The sequence below is a fragment of the Pollachius pollachius genome, assembly GCF_949987615.1.
Source record: "Pollachius pollachius genome assembly, chromosome: 3".
NCBI lineage: Eukaryota > Metazoa > Chordata > Actinopteri > Gadiformes > Gadidae > Pollachius > Pollachius pollachius.
Genome location: NC_136936.1, coordinates 15,973,394 through 15,992,017, shown reverse-complemented (window position 1 = coordinate 15,992,017; position 18,624 = coordinate 15,973,394). Strand labels below are relative to the sequence as shown.

The following is an 18,624-nucleotide window of genomic DNA, read 5'->3' as shown; positions in this document are numbered from 1 at the left end:
ATGAACTGCAGAAAATTCTCATCACCAAAAACCACAGAATATACCCTTATCATAAATAGCATGTCGGAGTTGTATCAAACACAACTTGTCACGTGTGCGTTGTATCCACAGATGGCTCCCGATGGGACAATAACAATGATTCCAGGAGAACAATATTACACTTTCCACTTCGCCATACAGATGATCCATACAGACATTATTTCATAATGTGTACATTCAATAATTCAGGAGGACATGAGTCCATAGGTAATCGGTGACGAATCAATATGTTCGTTAGTTATACACTGTCAATATGCAAGTCTTTGCTGCTGTGACTGTAAGCAGGTTCTCCGCTCTGAACCACGTTTCTCCTCTCACACGGCGAGACATTTGCTAGAGGAGAGGTGTGGCTTGAGCTTTCCTCTGTCACATCCCAGAGTGGTCGTCTCCCCTGGTCCTAGCAGTGCAAGATCTTGATGAAGGCCTTCCTGAACTCCACGTTGAAAGTGGTGTATATGATGGGATTCACAGCACTGTTCACGTAGCCCAGCCAAGTGAAGGCATTGTACATCTCAGCGGGTACCTTGCATTTAGTGCAATGAGTGTTCAGGATATGGGTGATGAAGAATGGCAGCCAGCAGATGATGAATACACCTGAAGGGATTTAGGAAAGGAAGGTATTAGATGAGAAGGGGCGGGGGGGATATAGTGTAAGATAGTGAGAGGAATAGGAAACATCAACGTAAACAGTTTAAATCACTCTAGAAGCACCTTTTTGACATGCATAGATGTGGAAGCGGAGAAGTATCTAGTTGGTAAAATTAATTGGCATCTGTCTACTGGACAATAACCACAGCCGGTTCTGTTTGTTGCATTCTCTCTGTTGTCTGAAGGATAATCTCCAGACTATTTGTCATATTTGATACAAAATACAACAGTCCGGGCACATTCAGTCATAAATTAGGATGCTGAGATCAGAATCCTGCAAAATATGAAGATTGTTGAGGTTTGTTTTTAGCCCTAGTTTTTCCCATAAAGCATTCAGTTATGTGGGATAGAAAAATACAAAATGTTTTTTGACTGTTTTCTGATCAGGAGAAAGTGAACATGCAGTAGTGGATAACAAAAAGGGTAATATATATACATATGTATAAATCCACTGACCAAGGACAATGGCTAGCATCTGAGTGGCTTTCTTCTCCTTCTGCTGGGAGATCTTCCGCTTGCTCATGGTTTTCACAGACGTCTGGGTCTTGCCGTTGGGCATGGCCTGCGTCTGGAAGGCTTTAGCCCCCAGGGGTGCCGGATCCACCAGCGCCACCTTGGCAGTGTCTCCGTTCTTGAGCGGCTTCAGGCCGTTCTCGGGCGGGGTGGGGGGCGCAGAAGAAGGGCTGGCGTTGGGCTTGGCATGCATCAGGAGCTGGTGGCTGGTGGCTGGAGCTTCTCCCGGTGCCCCCTGCTGCGGCTGCTTGTGCTGCTGCTTCTGGCTGCTGCTGGCGCTGTTGTGGAGCTCGTCCAGTTCCAGGTCTTCGCCCTCGATGGCTACCTCTTTGATGAATATCTAGGAGAGCGGAGGGGATGGAGGACACACCAGGCTTGAGTTATAATAGATGATGGTGTTCAGGACACCGGGCTAATGTTTGTTCAGATGCCTTCTCGGAGAATCAAGTCAAAATCAAAAAACAAGAACAATGCTGAATTCAATTGCAAAAAAAATCATTAAAACACTAAAACACATGAAAGAAAGACATAAAAAAAAGAGCACATTCTTAACGTCTCTGCACTCCACGTCACCCATTTAAGACACAACTGAAATGACAACACACGAAATGAATAAATAATGGCAACACACCACTTTTTTCCTGTTGACAGAAAACCCCCCGTTGGCTTTGACAATCATGGTGCAAAGCGTCACATCCTCTGGATGAGTGCACTTATCCTGAAACAAGAACATCCCGTATCGTGGCGGATCAGACTGGACCGGCCATAGAGTTTCCTACAGCTACAGAGCCCCACCAGACAACATGTGTGGTCAGTGTCAGCCTTATCTTTACTTGGAATTTAATGCAATACCAGACGATCTATCAAAAACCTCTAGATTAATACAGATCCATACATTAGAATGAACAAAAGCCACACACAAGCCTCATATTGACATACAAAGAACGATTGTTATTTGGCAGTGATTTGTGAATTAACTATTGGCAACAGATGTATTCATTGTTTCTGTTTGTATGCAAACACACGCACACACGTTATGCACACACACACACACACACGCACACACACACACACACTCCCACCTCACACCCACACAGACACACACACCAGGTACACAAGTGCATGCATCACCCACCTCAGCACATGCACATGAGTAATGTAGTGTTCTGGATCTAAAGCATTACTGAGCTTCCTGTGGCGAGCGAATCGATCTCTCGTACGACAGTAAAATCAATGACCAGAAAAGCAAAATGTAATTTAAGGCCTGTCATCATTACTGTTTTGTTACAAAAGATCCAGAAACACTTCCAATCTAGTAAATCGAACTAATGTAAGATTAAGATGGGTTTCATGATGTAAGGGATAATCTCAGGGCACGTTAAAGGGATAAAGAAAACACACACACACACTGGTCACACCTAAGGGGGTAATTGGGTCCTGGCCTTAGAAACCCAATGTTGGCCATTGTTTTTCGGAAGTGAAAATCAATCTTTGGGATGACGGGGTTACCTAGGTTATATCAAACATTGCTTGTCCATAGGATCCTCAAGCATTATTGTCTTTCATTGTGAACCAGTATATGTCACGTCTTGTTTTTATTGTTTTTTTTTATTTCACTGGAAGAAAAGTGAAGGAAATATTTGGCACAATGTTGTAAAAAGTAATATACGACAATAAACGATACTATACTGTACTATAACACTTTAGACCTTTGTACACACAGTTTTCAATGCAAGATTCTAAATACAGTTGGACTGCAAAATATATAATATGCAAGCGAGTCCAAATCACACGACAGGCAATTTCCAAGAAGAAGTGTATTCATTTGCGGCCGGAGAGAGAGTCCAGAATGTTCCGGAAGGTTCCGGAGGTTTTCCAGAAGGAGTGCTCACCTTCAGCGAGGTGGCCACGTTGTGCTCTGCGTTTTGAGCGGTCCTCTGTTTAGGCTTGGTGTTGACTCGTTTCCTTCGCTTCCTTAGCACCACGTAGATTTGCACATAAACCAGCAGTGTTATGATGAAGGGGACATAGAAGGACACAATGGAAGAGTAAACCACAAAGGCCGGATTGGCGATCACACATTGAGAGGGGTCGCGAGTAGCTGTGGAGAAATGCAAATCATTGAATCAGGATGGGGGGGGGGGGGGGGGTTTACAAGGTAGGTCAATTATTTTTGCTCCATTAGAAAGACAGGAAAAAAAACAACAACATCAAGAATGACAGAGTGGACTGTGTGTAATATGTAGCAGTAATTGCGTGTTGACTCCTGAGGTCCGCCATGAATAAATGACGGCCACAATTTTCATGTTTTATTTGTTTTTTGTTCTGCTTCTATCGTATTAATAGACACGGTTGAGTAGCCAATGCATTGTGTTAGTTGGAGAGCACCCCATGAAGCGATATTAGGCTAACTGAGTCAACAACCAGTTGGTACTACTAGAAATGTGATTGCATTTGACATGGAAAAATTGGTTGTCACCAAGGAAATCAGTTCACCGACTACAAGCAAGTATTGTGCGTAGTGAACGAGAGTAGAACTGAGTACTTGCTTACCTGTGTTGTTCAGGCCAAATAACAAGGGACAGGAAATAGCAAAGGACAGCACCCACACCACAGAAATCATGACAGTCACCCTCCTCCGGGAGCTGTAGCGGGTGTTGTACAGCATCGGCATGGCAACCGCCGTATATCTGAGAGGGAGAAAGGATAAAATTAGACCGAAACGAAGCCACCTAATTTGAACAGGCCTACCAAGGTGTCGGCATGGAGGTGTCTGTACGATTATTATCAGGAGACTATTTTTATGCTTTTGTCTTCAAAACAATAGTAACCCTTAGAAAGAGGTTTGGTAAATCAGCAAGGGCCTAGGCACAAGATTGCTATTGATTATGATGAATAAAACTAAATCACTTGAACAACAGAGGATGGAATTCAAACCCATGTAACAGCCATACATGGAGGCACGCTGCATGCCATCCCTTAATGCGTGAAAATACATTATGGCAGCGCTCTCTATGCCACCTGCTGCTTCCTTGCTTTCTTCTCCTCTTTTCTTTCAACCCTTTTCCAAAGCCATAAGGGAAATCCCCGCTGGGGCATTTCAATGCTTCCCTGTCATCATTTCAATGACTTGTTTCATATCATTGCATTCATTGAGTCCATCTTGTTGTTCTCGGTTGGTGTTTCGATGAAGACGTGGGCAAGGTCCCGGTTTTGAATTTATTGGTTGGTGGAGGAGAAGGAACATGTGCTTGACGAGTGCACAGCTGGTGGCCAGCAGGAATGGCCGCTCAAAGAAGGGGCTTTTCTGGTATCACGACTATGCGGTCTTTAGAAACAGCGGAAGAAAAATAAAAGTGTGTTTACCTCTTTTGAAAGCATGATTGATCTGTTTACATTATTTTAGTCGATTGTAGAGTGAGGCAGAGAGGGCGAGGAAGAGATAACGAGAGAGAGAGAGAGAGGGAGAGAGGGACTCTTGATAACCTGCAGAGTATAGGACCTACAATGTTTTGGTTAGGGTGTCAAACTGACAATTCAAAGGACTGTGTTTAAGGTTTTAATGGCTGTTATATTTGCATGTTTTTGAGGCTGAAGTCATACCTAATAGGAAACTGTCACATTTGTTTATTTTCTATTATTATATATATTAATAATAGAAGAGAGTACTGCCTCATATGAAAAGTGTGTCTTATTTTGACCAATCAAAAATGAACAGAGAGATGACACCAATGCTCCAAATATTCATTGTTTGTTTTTATGCAGAATCTGAGATGATGTTGCAGAACGATTTCTTTTCACAACGTGCATATTAAGCAGGTGGCTTACTCTCTTACATTAGAAAGAAGAGTGAAGATACGATTCTGTGATGGGTGAATCTCAAAAGAGTTTACTTCTCCAAAAAAAACTTTTGTGTATAAGAATAGAACCTCACTTCCCTTTATATCGACATGTTGAAGAAAACACACTGACAGTGTACCTATTTTAAATCTCTGATCTCAAAACTTTTTAGTCAGAGAACAGGGTAATAAACAAGGCTAGATAAATGGTTAAATTGTATTCTTTGCTTCAAAGATGTAAATCTATTCTAGGATTCTTCGTTTCTCCATGATTTAAAATAAAATAGCTCTAATGTGAAATCGTTACATTTCATAATAGCATTGGGCGGTCTCAATAACAAAATTTGCTTTATTAAAAGCAGATTCAAATTAATTGCATTAGATGAGAGTATATAGATGTATTTTTCTCACAGACCGAAGCACCAACCGTATCATAATAATCGATATGACTTTTTTCAGTATTTTAATATGGACATAAACGTCATCGCTCATTGAGGGTACTTCACCTTAAAAGTTCCATGTATTGTTTCCCACAATGTGTGCACAGAGGAATACGGCACAGGTATAACAACCACCGTGATTTACAGTTTACCACACAATGGACCATGACCTGGCCCAGTAGCTTGTGGTCTATAAATATAAATACTATTGTGTCGCCCATAGTGTGAGATAGTATGAGACTATGATGCTTTCATTGTAAATCACAAATCCTACAACCGTATCTTAAGGTTGAGATCTTCGATAAAGGACTTTGACGCGGACGAACTGTTGGTATTGCATGGTGGCGTGATCGCACCTATGTGTGTGCGATCACGATTGAATGTTTCCATTGTTGCTCCGTTTCCTGCAGCGAGCCACGACAACAACCGATCAAGCAGACAGTGACTAGTGGCCCAGCCTCGTTTACTAAAGACCTTATCAATTAACCCCAGCACAAGGCCTGACCTTATTAGTTGGGCCGGCTGAAATCCCCAGGAAACGCTCAGCCTTCTACAAAGCACTACACCGCCATTGATTTCTGTGTAATTTGTTTTCTGAGCCTTGAGGTACATGGAGTGTGTGCATAAGGGGCCATTCAACGGCTTGACTTTTGTGTGGTGTGGGATCATATGGCGGGAAGATCAACAATAACACATGACACAAGTGATCCTATTTGTTTTGGGATGGATTTGATCCGACGTAAAACAGCAGCAACAGCAGCATTAGCCTACGTAGCTCTACAGGCGACTTCTTGCCCTTCCGAGTTAATTAACATGATCCACCAACTGTGACTAGACTAATAAGTGAATCTCAGGCATTGGATTTGTCATTAAAGATCCAATCTATTATATTTCCACCATTTTTTGTCACCATGCTGTGGTGACAAAAACACAATACAGTGGGAATCTTTAGGTTGGCCAGGTTATACGGATAAGAGAGTGATGCATTATAAACCACAAAAAGAGTTACTATCATAAAAGACCCTATTGCCTTTACAGCTACCAGCGCAAAAGTACTGTGTCAGGCTTGACATTTTGAAGGAAATATAATAAGAAGCTTCAGAAAATGTGAGGTGGAGGATTGATGGTATTGAAACGAACTAAGGTCAGTTTGTACTGTTTGTTGTGTGATATGTACAATTATTATGTCATGGTTTGTTGTGTTAGGTACAATGATTGTGGGCATCATGATTAAAGAGAGTAGCATCTAGAGACGATTTGCTGTGAACACTAAACCTTTTACCTTGCCTTAATTTATTCCTGGGGAATGTGTAAACCCTACGTGATCCTTATCTATACAAGTTTGATGACAACCTCCTCCTGGTATAAAAATAGCTGTTATATATTTGAGCCATGATTAGCTTGACCTTGCTTTTAGAAGCAAGTCCGGCTGAACAATGAAGATCATATTGAATGTGTACCATTAGAGAAACCTTGGGGACAATATGTATGTGGTCAGTATTGCCAGGAAGGCTATCTATTTCCATTGGAATTGCCACATCAACAACATCAGTTTGGTTTGAAGGTTGACATGTTTGTGAGACAAGTCTTTGGTCTTTGGTGTCAAAATACATGTTGAACACATATTTCATGGTTTATTTTTAACTCATAGGTTTTAGAGTCTCGATAATACACCTGTTGCCATGTATTGAGTAGCCTAGGCCTCTGTTACCTGGTGCTATAAAACACAAAGAAATATGTATAACGGCCTGACATATATATATGATTATGCACATAAAAAAAACCAGGATTAAACCAGGATGCTTTTCTAGCCTGCCACGGGTTACTTTCCAGATTCACAGACTAGGAGAGCTGACAAGCAGGTCTGGTGTGACGGTGCCAAACTCACCGATCGATGCTGATGGCGCAGAGGTTGAGGATGCTGGCCGTACACATCATCACGTCCAGGGTGACGAAGATGTCACAGTGGATCTTACTGAAGCTCCACTCGCCCACCACCTGGCAGGGAGAACCAGAAGAAACAAACGGGGAGTTTACTCAAGGATGGATGTGTTGGAACAAAAAAGTGTATTGTATACAAAGCTGTTTACATAAAAAACCTTATTAGTCTGAAATTCTGTACAATTTAGCACATGATACAGTCTACAGTCTGAAGTCTAAAATGACTCCATGTCTGGAGGCGGTAAACTGTTTTAATGAATAAAATGCAGTATTGGGATGTATTGAAATCCAATCCACAAACACCGGAGGAAATATTCACAGCTGTTAAGCTCTGCTCCCCGGACACAGACAGAGAACGCACACCAACCAAAATCATGTTGGAGTTGACGCTATTCTACTGTCCAATCACAATCCTCAGACCTAGGCAAACACCTAATACATAAAACCATGACAACCATGAAAGTAATCAATACAGCCAAGCCTTTTCATGGTAGAGATCAAGGGATCTGTATGAAATAAGAGGATATATTGATATGAATGTGCTATGAAACAACACAGTAAGCACCCATTGAAACAAGACATTTTCGTCAGTAGAAGAATGTTGCACTGATGCTAAGAGAGCACAAAGATCTCCGCCTTTATTTCATCATTGTTATTGTCTTCTTTCATAGCACATTGATTCTGTGTGGAAAAAAAGAAGAAAAATACAGTGTTGACGATCAATCGATTATTTGATCTCCCTGGCGGAGTCATGATATCTAAATTATTCACTGTTTTATCCACTCTTTTTTACCTCCAAGATTAAAGGCATCAGACAGACTCCTAGATGGCCTCCTCCTCCTCCACCTCCTCCTCCTCCTCCTCCTCCTCCTCTTCCATCTTAGGGACATTATGAGCAACATCCAATCTTTCTGCTGCTCATTCTCAGGTGGTCTGAGCCGTACCCTCCCCCACCGGGTGCCTTCACCGGTTAAGGACAGCAATGATGCAAACATCACTTCCACTCTGACGAGTGGCTTAGCTCTGCCCACACGTGATGACCCCCGGAGAGCAGTGGTGACTGAGTGGGGGGGGGGGGGAAGAAGGGTTGCGTTTGTGGAGTCAAGAGCAGAGGTCTGAGTCTCCTAGTGTTTTCTGAAATTCTGCATTAATCTTACAGGGCTGTTAAAATGACCCCTTTATCTTCCAATGATTAATCTAGACCTCTGGTGCTTCGTCTCCAGATTTAGCAGGGAGTTTGAGACTCTGTGTGTCATGCTGCTGCTGTACAGTTTTACAGCTGATTACCAGGCGATCTGACAGCTCTAATGAACACCCCCTCTCTCTTTCTCTTTCTCTCTCTTGTGCCCTCACTCCCCCTCTGTCTCTCTGTCTTGTTCTCACACCCCTTTCTCTCCCTCTTTCTCGCTCTAAACCTCCTTGCTCTCTCTCTCTCTTTCTCTCTCTCTCCATCCCACTCCACCTTCTCTCTCTCACCCCACTTGCTCTCTCTCTCCCTGTCTCCCTCTCTCCCTGTCTCTCTCTCTCTCTCGCTCTCTCTCTCTCTCTCTCTCTCTCTCTCTCTCTCTCTCTCTCTCTCTCTCTCTCTCTCTCTCTCTCTGCCTAGTTATTATCTCTCTGTAATCTGCTTAGTTTTTCCTCTTCGAGTTCCTCCTCTGCTCTCCAGTCCCCCCCCCCACACACACACACACTCTGTGTGTGTGTGTGTGGGGTGTGTGTGAGCACACCCCCTGTGTGCTCTGATGTTCTGCCCCGACTCGGCAGACCGCCCTTCCATCTGCAAATTATCTACTCTTACTCCTCCTTCAATGATCCGTACAGTATCATCCCCCCTTCACACTCAGTGTGTGTGTGTGTGTTTGTGTGTCTCTCTCTCTCTCACACACACTCTGTTACTTGATAGCTCTTTCTCTCTTTATACAAATCACTTGATAGCTCTTTTTACTCTTCACCACTCAAAGTAACCCCTTGTGATGATTTAGCCACGCATACACACACACACACACACAAATACACACACACACACACACACACACACACACACACACACACACACACACACACACACACACACTGTTGCAGTCTGGCACAGCTTCCTTGGGTCCGGTTCGCAACTATTAAATCTCACTCCCATTTGATCCTCAGCAGTTTTGGTATTCTACCTGCGTGGAGTGGGTATGCAATTAATTGAGCAGATTATGGCTGTTTAGTCCGCTAAGAGGTGCTTTGATCCGACACATCTTACAGGGAGTACAGACAAAGGTCATCCGGAAGACAGGAAGCCATGAGGCAACACAGCTCAGAGATGCATACAGCAGAGGGAGAAGCCTTGGGGATTGAACCCAGAACCCTTTGGCTTGGAATAAAACATAGAAACATCAAACAACTTACAATAAATAACTAACAACTGTACATTGAGTAACACAACAGATAACCAACAAGGTATTATTATACAGGATTATACTTTATTATGTTGCTGTTTTTTACCTTTACTTCCGAATTTCCTAAAAGCATCTTTTCCGAGACAAACCGCGTTTTTCCTAAAAAGCATTAACATGATGTCCACCACATGGTGCGACTGAGCTCTTAAAAGCATTGGGATTATCAGCCAGATGGCCCACGGCCACTTTTCTTTTCGGTCGTCACCATCACCATTACGTTCTCTATCACCTGCCTTCCCGCTAACTACTACAACAACAACAACAACATCAACCCTTTAAACTGCAGCCCCCCTGCCACTCAGCTGCATCCAGGACACTTTGGCAGGCAATTTAGCCTCGTAGCTGCTAAATGCTAATGCTGCTAACCCTGGGTTGGCGCCGCTGTGGCGGTGGGGCCTGGTGATTCTCATGGACATAATTCCCCCTCACACCTGATTATTCTGCCAAGCTCAAGATCGCGATGATTAAGTCATTCATATCAACTGGAGGAGATGGCATACTACTTAACGTTGAAAAGGAATCATTTTAATTAAGATGTCTCTCTCATCAATCGTCATCATCCACTCTTCGAGGTTTGTCGGTTTCCCTGCCATTATGTCATTCTGTCCTGTCTTTCATGCAGTATTTTGCTATTGTGTATTATCCGACCTATTAGTGTGTGTGTACGCTTGGCTAATCCTCCGCTGCTGCATGCTGCCATTTAAACATTGACTCTATTTCAGTAATTGTGTGCTATTGTGTCATGTATATTTCTGCTCATTCAGTTGCTAATCATGGTCATGCAGTCATGCCTTTGATCTGCCTTCCAGCTACACTTCTGTGCAGAATTTGCCATAAGCTGAATCCTCTCATTGTTCACGTTAATTAAACATCCATGGAGATCCATCATGAAGCTATATTGTACAGACCACTTTTCATATATTAGTGCATTGTGATGATGGATATAAATGCTGCACTTCTATAATAATAACACAGGGACTACTTGGAGGGCAAATCCATCGAAAAGCCTCAGCCTATAGATTCATTTGTATGTAACCACTACACTGTGATGGAGTAAGGTAAAACACAGTTCAGCTTACCTAACCATTCTGTGTTTAGCAGATGCTTCTATCCAAAGCCACTTACAGTGAGAAATAGGCCGCTGACATTTGGGTTCAAACCCATGACCTTTTGGCTGGGAGTATGGAGCACCTGGTCTGACATGGCCGGACCAATTTGCAAATGCGTATGAGTCTGGAAGCTCTCAGTTCATTTCAGATTTCTCAGGGGCGTTATCAGCAGGCGCAGTGTGACGGCAACTCATCTTTCTTATCAGCAAAGGCACAAAGCGCTCTGAGGAAACATACCACCCAGTTTGTTAAATACTGTCGGCATGGTGGCTCCAACAGACCGCTCCACATCACGGCTGACGTTTGGGTTGTTTTAAAAACAGCGCTCCTCATCGCATCAAACCCGCCCCAGTATTAGATTTGGCGACTGGGACCGACCCAGGCCAGGTCTGCTGGAAATATATCTTAACAGGAGGAGGACCAGAGCATCTGCCAGGGCAATTACACATGAGCTCTCAGATTCATGGTCGTGGTCAAAGGGACTACTATTTATATCCTTCCCCTCGATCAGACCATTAAATCTCTTCTCCACCTTCTCTCCTAGTCAGAGTCAGAGCCGTCCACAGCCTCTTAGACCCTATCCTCCTTTAATAGTCCAGAGCAGCAGTCTCAGGGCTACCCCTCTCCTCTCCTGCTCTGGCCAGTGTTGAGGTCTCTGCCAGAGGGATGCCTCTCCCCTGCAGCCCCTCAATCACCGGCTGGGACGGGGACCCATCGGGGAGGGGAGACCTGTCCTAACTGTGTGCTTCAGCACACAGCCATCCATCATTAATATTGCACAGAGATGGAGACCTAGTGCCCAGAGTAACTATGGTTACTCTTAAGGCAGGTTGTGATCTTTACGGATCTACATACGTGTATTACAAGTTTAAATGTACAGTTGTTTTTATCCATCTATCAATGCCTCTGAGACCATTTTCTTCCAACAAAAAGCCATTTTGAAAACATAAAAAAAGTAAAAGTAGATACATTGAAAAATCTAGAGAAGAAAAGTAAGTCAATATTTAGTAATTTAAAGGTATATGTAACATTCCCATGTTAAAATATAAAATAATAAAAAATAATAAGATATATGTTATTATGTTGAGTTGTGTATTAACATTATCTCAATTGTTTCTAGCACGTTGATGACATGATTCCTGCATCAGATGAGTTATATTTTCTCTGACCATGGTGGCAACAACTCCAATGTATCCACGTTACTCTGCAACACCGATATTGTTATCGATCTGATGGATGGACCCTTAACGGCTGGATGTACATACTATACATTTGAACACAAAAATGAAATACAAAGAAAGTCATGAAATGGTTCTCCACATCGATCATCTATCTGTTCTTCCAGCCCTCATGATGGGATATAATGGTAAACTGATTACACTCTCCACATCAATGGTGAACGTAATATGTTCCATTGGTCGCACAGAACAAAATAGATGATCAATGCTAATTTAGCATTTAATACTACAGGACACAACTGATGCACAGACAGTTAAAAGTCCATGCTGATCGATTATTTAGGTGACAGGAAAAGACGGCGCTGCAGTTTTTGATTGGGGTGTGTCTACTCAGAGAGGCGGAGGGAGGGCAAAGTGAGGAATGAGAGAGGAGAGAGAGAAGGGGAGAGAGGAGGGAGAGAGGAGGGGAGAGAAGAGGGAGAGAGGGGGAGAGAAGAGGGAGAGAGGGGGGAGAGAGGAGGGAGAGTGGAGGGAGAGAGGGTGAGAGAGGGGGAGAGAGAGGAAAAAAACGAATGCGGCCAAGATATATAACAGAGAAGAAGCCACGTAAAGGAGTGTGATTGGGTTTGCGATTGTTTGCCGCACGTTTTCACGAGCAGCTTGTGGTTAGGAACCTGATCCATCTTGCATGACCTCCACATCGACGACCTCCACCGGATTGTTGGGTTTGTAGTAGGTCTGCTGTTTTAGCTCTAGCACATTGACACATTTGTAAAGAGATTATGTTATCCAATTGGATTCTAAATTAAATACAGTCAAAAACGGTTATCTCTTAATCATGGTGTGGCTTTGGTAATCAAAAAAAGGGATTTGTTATTCGAGATATCCAGAGAACAACAGTAACAGTTCCTCCATACCTTGAATGCAATATGTTTGTGCTAATCCATACACACACACACACATCAGAAACTGTGTGTGATTACACTACAGGCATTGCCAGCACATGCAGGAGTCAACGCACACAATCACTTTATGCAGATAGATCTGAAAGGCTACAGAATGAGGACGCATGGGAGGAAGAGAGAGCGAGAGTGGGAGAGAGAGAGGGTGATACAGAGAGTGATACGGAGAGAGAGAGAGAGAGAGAGAACCATGAAAGCCTATGGATTTCTAAACTGTAATTTGATCGGAGTGGTAATTATTGAGGCTCACCGAAAGGCACAGGAGGATTAGAGTCCCTGGTGTCTTAGATTGCCCTGCTCAACATGTCAGAAAGCATTGCCCAAAGACCCCCGTCAGAAATAGCTGTTGGCCACACCGGGCCTGTGATTGCAGGCTACTGAACCCATTGTGTTGCTTTGTACAGTGTTTGACAGCGGGTGTGACCATAGTGTGGCTATCACTTCCTTCTGACCCACTGACCGGCTGAGCAGCACTGGCCTTGAGGGATTCTATACCCTCAGCCGCTCACATATGCATTATTTATTTTTTTAGTTTGTGTGATATAATTGTAATTATATACTGCCAGTGGCGCGTTGTATTTAAAAGGCATCAGTTTGGCTTAGTGTTGGTTTATTGAAGTTTTCAATGCAAATTATTTTGTTATTAGCCGTGCCCAACACATCATTTAACATCGCAACATCACAAGGATGAATAACCCTTGTGATTATTCATAATCACCCTTGTGATTATTCACCATTACTTTGTTGTTGTTATTGTTTTTTCCTTGTCAGAATGACAAATGTGTGATGGATTCCAATTTTTGGTTAACCAACCGAAGTTGAGCTGAATGCTGCGAGTGTTGCAGAGAAGAGAAATTAAAGTTTGATCACAACATCATTACGAATGCAGGAACATGGCTTCCAAGTGTGTTTACTAATGCCAAGTTCTTCCTCGGTACTACTGCCACAGGAGAGAAACAAAGGAGTAGTGAGGAGAAACACAGAAAGACAGTTACACAAAGGAGGGAGATGCTTCAGAGCCTGTGTGTTTGTTTGATCTTGTGTGTGACGTGTGGGTGTGTTTCTCTCTTCACCTTGGTCATTTACGGAACCTAAAGATGGCCTCCTAGGAATTGGCCATGTTCAATTGTGTCCATGTCTTCCCTAATCTTTAGATGTTATGCTTCTGTGAGCCTTTGTATTTTATTGTGTATGGGATTTGGAGAACATATGTCTTTCAATTTATATATGTGTGTGTGCATATGCCTGTTTGTGTGTCTGTGTGTGTGGGTACTAATGAATGTGTGTGTGTGTGTGTGTTTCATTGTGGAATAATGTGTGTTTGTGTGTTGTGTGTGTGTGTGTGTGTTTGTGTGATAGATTGTAAGAGACAGAGCCTATGTCTGTATGTGTGTGTGTGTGTGTGTGTGTGTGTGTGTGTGTCTGTGCGCTTAAGTGTCTGTGTGTAATAATGATTGCTTGTGTGTGTATGTGTATGTGTGCAATAACCCCTTTCACCTATACATGTGTGTGTGTGTATGTCTGTGTAATAATGTTTGTTTGTGTCTGCGTGTGTTTGAGTAATAATGTTTGTGTGTGTGTGTGTGTGTGTGTTTGTGTAATAATGTTTGTGTGTGTGTGTGTGTGTTTGTGTAATAATGTGTGTGTGTGTGTTTGTGTAATAATGTTTGTGTGCGTGTGTGTGTGTGTGTTTGTGTAATAATATTTGTGTGTGTCTGTGTGTGTTTGAGTAATAATGTTTGTGTGTGTGTTTGTGTAATAATGTTTGTGTGTGTGTGTGTTTGTGTAATAATGTTTGTGTGTGTGTGTGTGTGTTTGTATGATAATGTTTGTGTGTGTTTGTGTGTGTTTGTGTAATAATGTTTGTGTAATAATGTTTGTTTGTGTGTGTGTGTGTGAGTGTGTGTGTGTAATAATGTGTGTGTTTTTGTGTGTGTGTGTGTGTGTAATAATGTGTGTGTGTGTGTGTGTGTGTTTGTGTGTGTGCATGTGTGTGTGTGTGTGTGTGTGTGTGTGTGTGTGTGTGTGTGTGTGTGTGTGTGCCCACAACAGACTCCGCCCCGGCGCCCGGCCTCACCTCCAGGTAGACGACCCAGGGCATGACCAGCGTGGCCACCAGCAGGTCGGCCACGGCCAGGCTGACGATCAGGTAGTTGGTGGTGGTCTGCAGGGCCTTCTCCCGCGACACGGCGATGCACACCAGCACGTTGCCGAACACGATGACGAAGATGAGCAGCATAAGCAGCATGGCGTAGTAGTTGTACGGCTGCTTCTGGCCGTGCTCTGTCTCGTTGAATCCCCATGTCTGGTTGTCCAGATCGCTGTCGTTGAAGGCATACTGGGTAAGGACATCCATTAGCTGTGAGTGACAGAGGCCAGAGACGGGCCCTGGCGGCGGAGACAAGGGAGGGGAGAAACAAAACGCTCATTAAAGTCTGGCGGTTTATTTATGTGTGTTTATGGTAATGCGAACTGTCAAATCATGCTGGGGAGGATTGTATAGTGAAGGACAAATGCATCGGTTGACTGGATCTCAGAGATGCTTGGGTGTTTGTGTGTGAGTATGCCTGCATGTGTTTGTATGTGTGTTTGTGTGTGTTTGTGCTTATGCTAAGTGTGTATGTATGTGTGTGTGTCCGTATGTGTGTGTGTGTGTGTGTGTGTGTGCGTGATTATATGTGCGTGTTGATGTGCCAAACGTTTGTTTGTGTGTGTTTGTGTGTGCTTATGTGTGTGTGTCTGTTCATGTGTGTGTGTGTGTGTGTGTGCTTATTTTATGTGTTTGTGTGTGTGTGTGTGTGTGTGTGTGTGTGCATGTGTGTGTGTGTGTGTGTGCATGTGTGTGTGTGTGTGTCTGTTTGTGTGTGTGCGTGTTTATATGTGTGTGAGAGAAGCGAGCAGAAGGAGCAGCACAGCCCCGGCCCACGCGGAACACAAACAGAACTTCAAGACGTTGTTTCGGACTCAGTAGTCAACCGAACAGATAAGAGAGGTGGCCAGAGGACATGAGAGTAATACCAAAATACATGAAGGGTGGCGGAGAGAAAGAAGGAGAAACTGGAGGAAGTGTGTGAGACAATCTTCCTGTTTGGATGAAGGCGGTGCCCTCAGGCTCTGCTACCCTGCAGACTCCCTGTCTCCTCTCCTTTATCCCTCCTTTCTGCTTCCGTATTTGAGAAGAAACTCAATTTACTTTTTTCTTCCTTCCACACTGCTTCTATGAATGCGCTCGCCGGAGAAAAGCCTTCACAAACCACAGCGGCCTACAACTACATCCACCACAAACACAACACGACCCCTGTATGAGTACGTGCTCTACCTCTTACCTTGTTTGTTTCTCCACCGTCCAGCGGTTTGGAGCTGTTGTCCTTCACTTTTTGAACACTGCGATTGAACCTCAGGCCTCGTCCTGTGCCCACAAACTGATCGTTGCTGCCGTTTGTACGCCTCATCCTGTGTCCTCCATCACCTGAACCTGAACATTGCCTAAGCCGCCTCCGAGGACTATGCAACCGTTGTTGTGATGTGTCATCGCCATGCCTGATTGACTGAAGACGTAGCGATATGGCTAGTAAACAATTATGTGTCGGTCAGGGCTTTCAGTTATTCTAAGCCTAAGCTTGAGAAATCATTAAGCGCTATGCTATCATTATTTTACCGGCAGTGATCAACCATATTTGATATACTTCTTAACATGAGGACATTGCACAAGCGAAAATACATACTCCCAATCCATCATGGCACCTGTGTCGAACCACTTTATCTATAAAAGGATCCTGTACAGCTGGAGGAGCTGGGGGCGTGGTAAAAGCGCGGCAGCAGCAGCAGTCGCTCAAACTACCCAAGAATAGCAGGCGGGTAAAGTCATTTAAATACATGGGGACCGTTTCTCGCAGGGTTTCAAGCGTTGACAGCAGCATGCAGCAGCTGAGTGATTGCTGAACCTGGATGGAGGATGTGGGCTATTACTGACTGTCAGGGATACTAGGCCACTGTAGCGGACAGGAGGAAGTGCTGCTTCTATCTCCCAGATATGGTGGCGTTAGTAAGTTAGAGTGAGGGCATTTGAGTGCTGAACTGCAGCTGCTGACGTCTCCTGCTCTCCCTATCACATTAAATTATATATGAGGAGGATACGTTGTGATTTTTGAAAATGATTTGAGGAAAAATAGAACATTGAATGACCGATTAATCAGGATTTCATACTATATTGCCACATAATATGGGTATAAGTATATTTAAATCTATGTAAATCATGTATTTATGAAATAGAATTTGTAATGAAGAATGATGATCGCGTTCCGTTTAAATAGCCTGCGGTCTCAGTATACATTTGATTACACTCTCATAATTGAATTGCCTTCCTTTTGTATAAGGCTTGGTATCTATGCTAAAAATATAATTCAACTATTGCTATTCAGTATTAAAAAAAAAACATCTTCTCAACCGAGAAAAGCTCTCCATGCACATTTCTATTTATCTTTCAACATCGTTACTCAATTAATGTCATATAAAATGATTGAAATCGCTCTGCTGATTATTACACTTTCCTCGGGCGCCTCAAGTTCTTTGAAATTCTGCACACACTCGGGCCCCCCTTGTTCTTCATATGATGAGAGAAATCCCCTCCCTTCCGCCCTGAATGATGCGAGCATTCACTGTGTTTTGTGGAGGGGCTTCCAGCGGGCTCAGGACATAACAATATGCAGAGGGAAACTGAACGTGAACTTTCAAGGTCAGGATGGACTCATGAGGCTAACAGCTCCATTTGGCCCCGAGCGAAGTAACATTTCATAGAATATTTCAGCGCATGCATAGGCATTACAAATCATGACACAGGAAATATTATACCGTAGGATATCCCCATCCAGATATAACCATTATAAACAACCGTGGTAAATGTATGTGGACTTCATAGGGAAAGCTATCAATGGGAAATCCAACTGGTCCATCGTAATAGTCATGTTTATTTGATATCTGCGCATCTGAGGAAGATGCAACAGAGTTTTTTATCATCCCAGAACCCATTGCTCCACAATAGACGCCTCTCTCTATGACCCTGGCAAAGTACTTTGAGCACCTACAATGCAATGAAGGTTGCATCCAATGCAATGAAGATTGCTTGTAGGCCTACCTGCTTTTGTTCACTGTTAGTCTGCTTGTCCCATTAGATACACTAAATATGCTATATGAGCTCCATCTTCCTTGATGGAATTGGAATGAAATTCAAAGATCGCTGATCATCAGTCCTGATTAGCATGTGATGGACGTGAACACCTTACATGTAAATTATTGCTCCCTTCTCTTGAACTTCCTTCTCTTCTCGAGGAATGATTTCCCTTTTAGGCTGTATTTGGTTTCCAGTTCACCTTGTGGATACGCATGCCTTGGTTTTGCAGTCGTAAAACTATCTCTCCTCATGGGGTCAAAGGTGAAATTACGTATTTGTTTGTGGTTTTCCATAGATTGTTATTGCTTTATTAATAAAACATGCTAATAATGACAATGAGTGTA

At 43.2% G+C, this 18,624-nt stretch overlaps 1 protein-coding gene across 1 annotated transcript; it reads right to left on the bottom strand.

Annotated features, from left to right (window-relative positions):
* Nucleotides 1-436: 436 nt before the first annotated feature.
* Nucleotides 437-15,493, bottom strand: drd2a (dopamine receptor D2a; the record flags this gene model as incomplete). The annotated part of the gene is made up of 7 exons (XM_079732035.1): nucleotides 15,188-15,493; nucleotides 7,368-7,477; nucleotides 3,754-3,890; nucleotides 3,093-3,301; nucleotides 1,832-1,918; nucleotides 1,144-1,540; nucleotides 437-633 (listed from the first exon to the last, which is right to left on the bottom strand). Exons 1-7 carry the CDS (start codon nucleotides 15,464-15,466, stop codon nucleotides 437-439), a joined length of 1,416 nt encoding a protein of 471 aa, XP_079588161.1. The 5' UTR covers nucleotides 15,467-15,493.
* Between the last annotated feature and the right edge of the window lie 3,131 nt (nucleotides 15,494-18,624).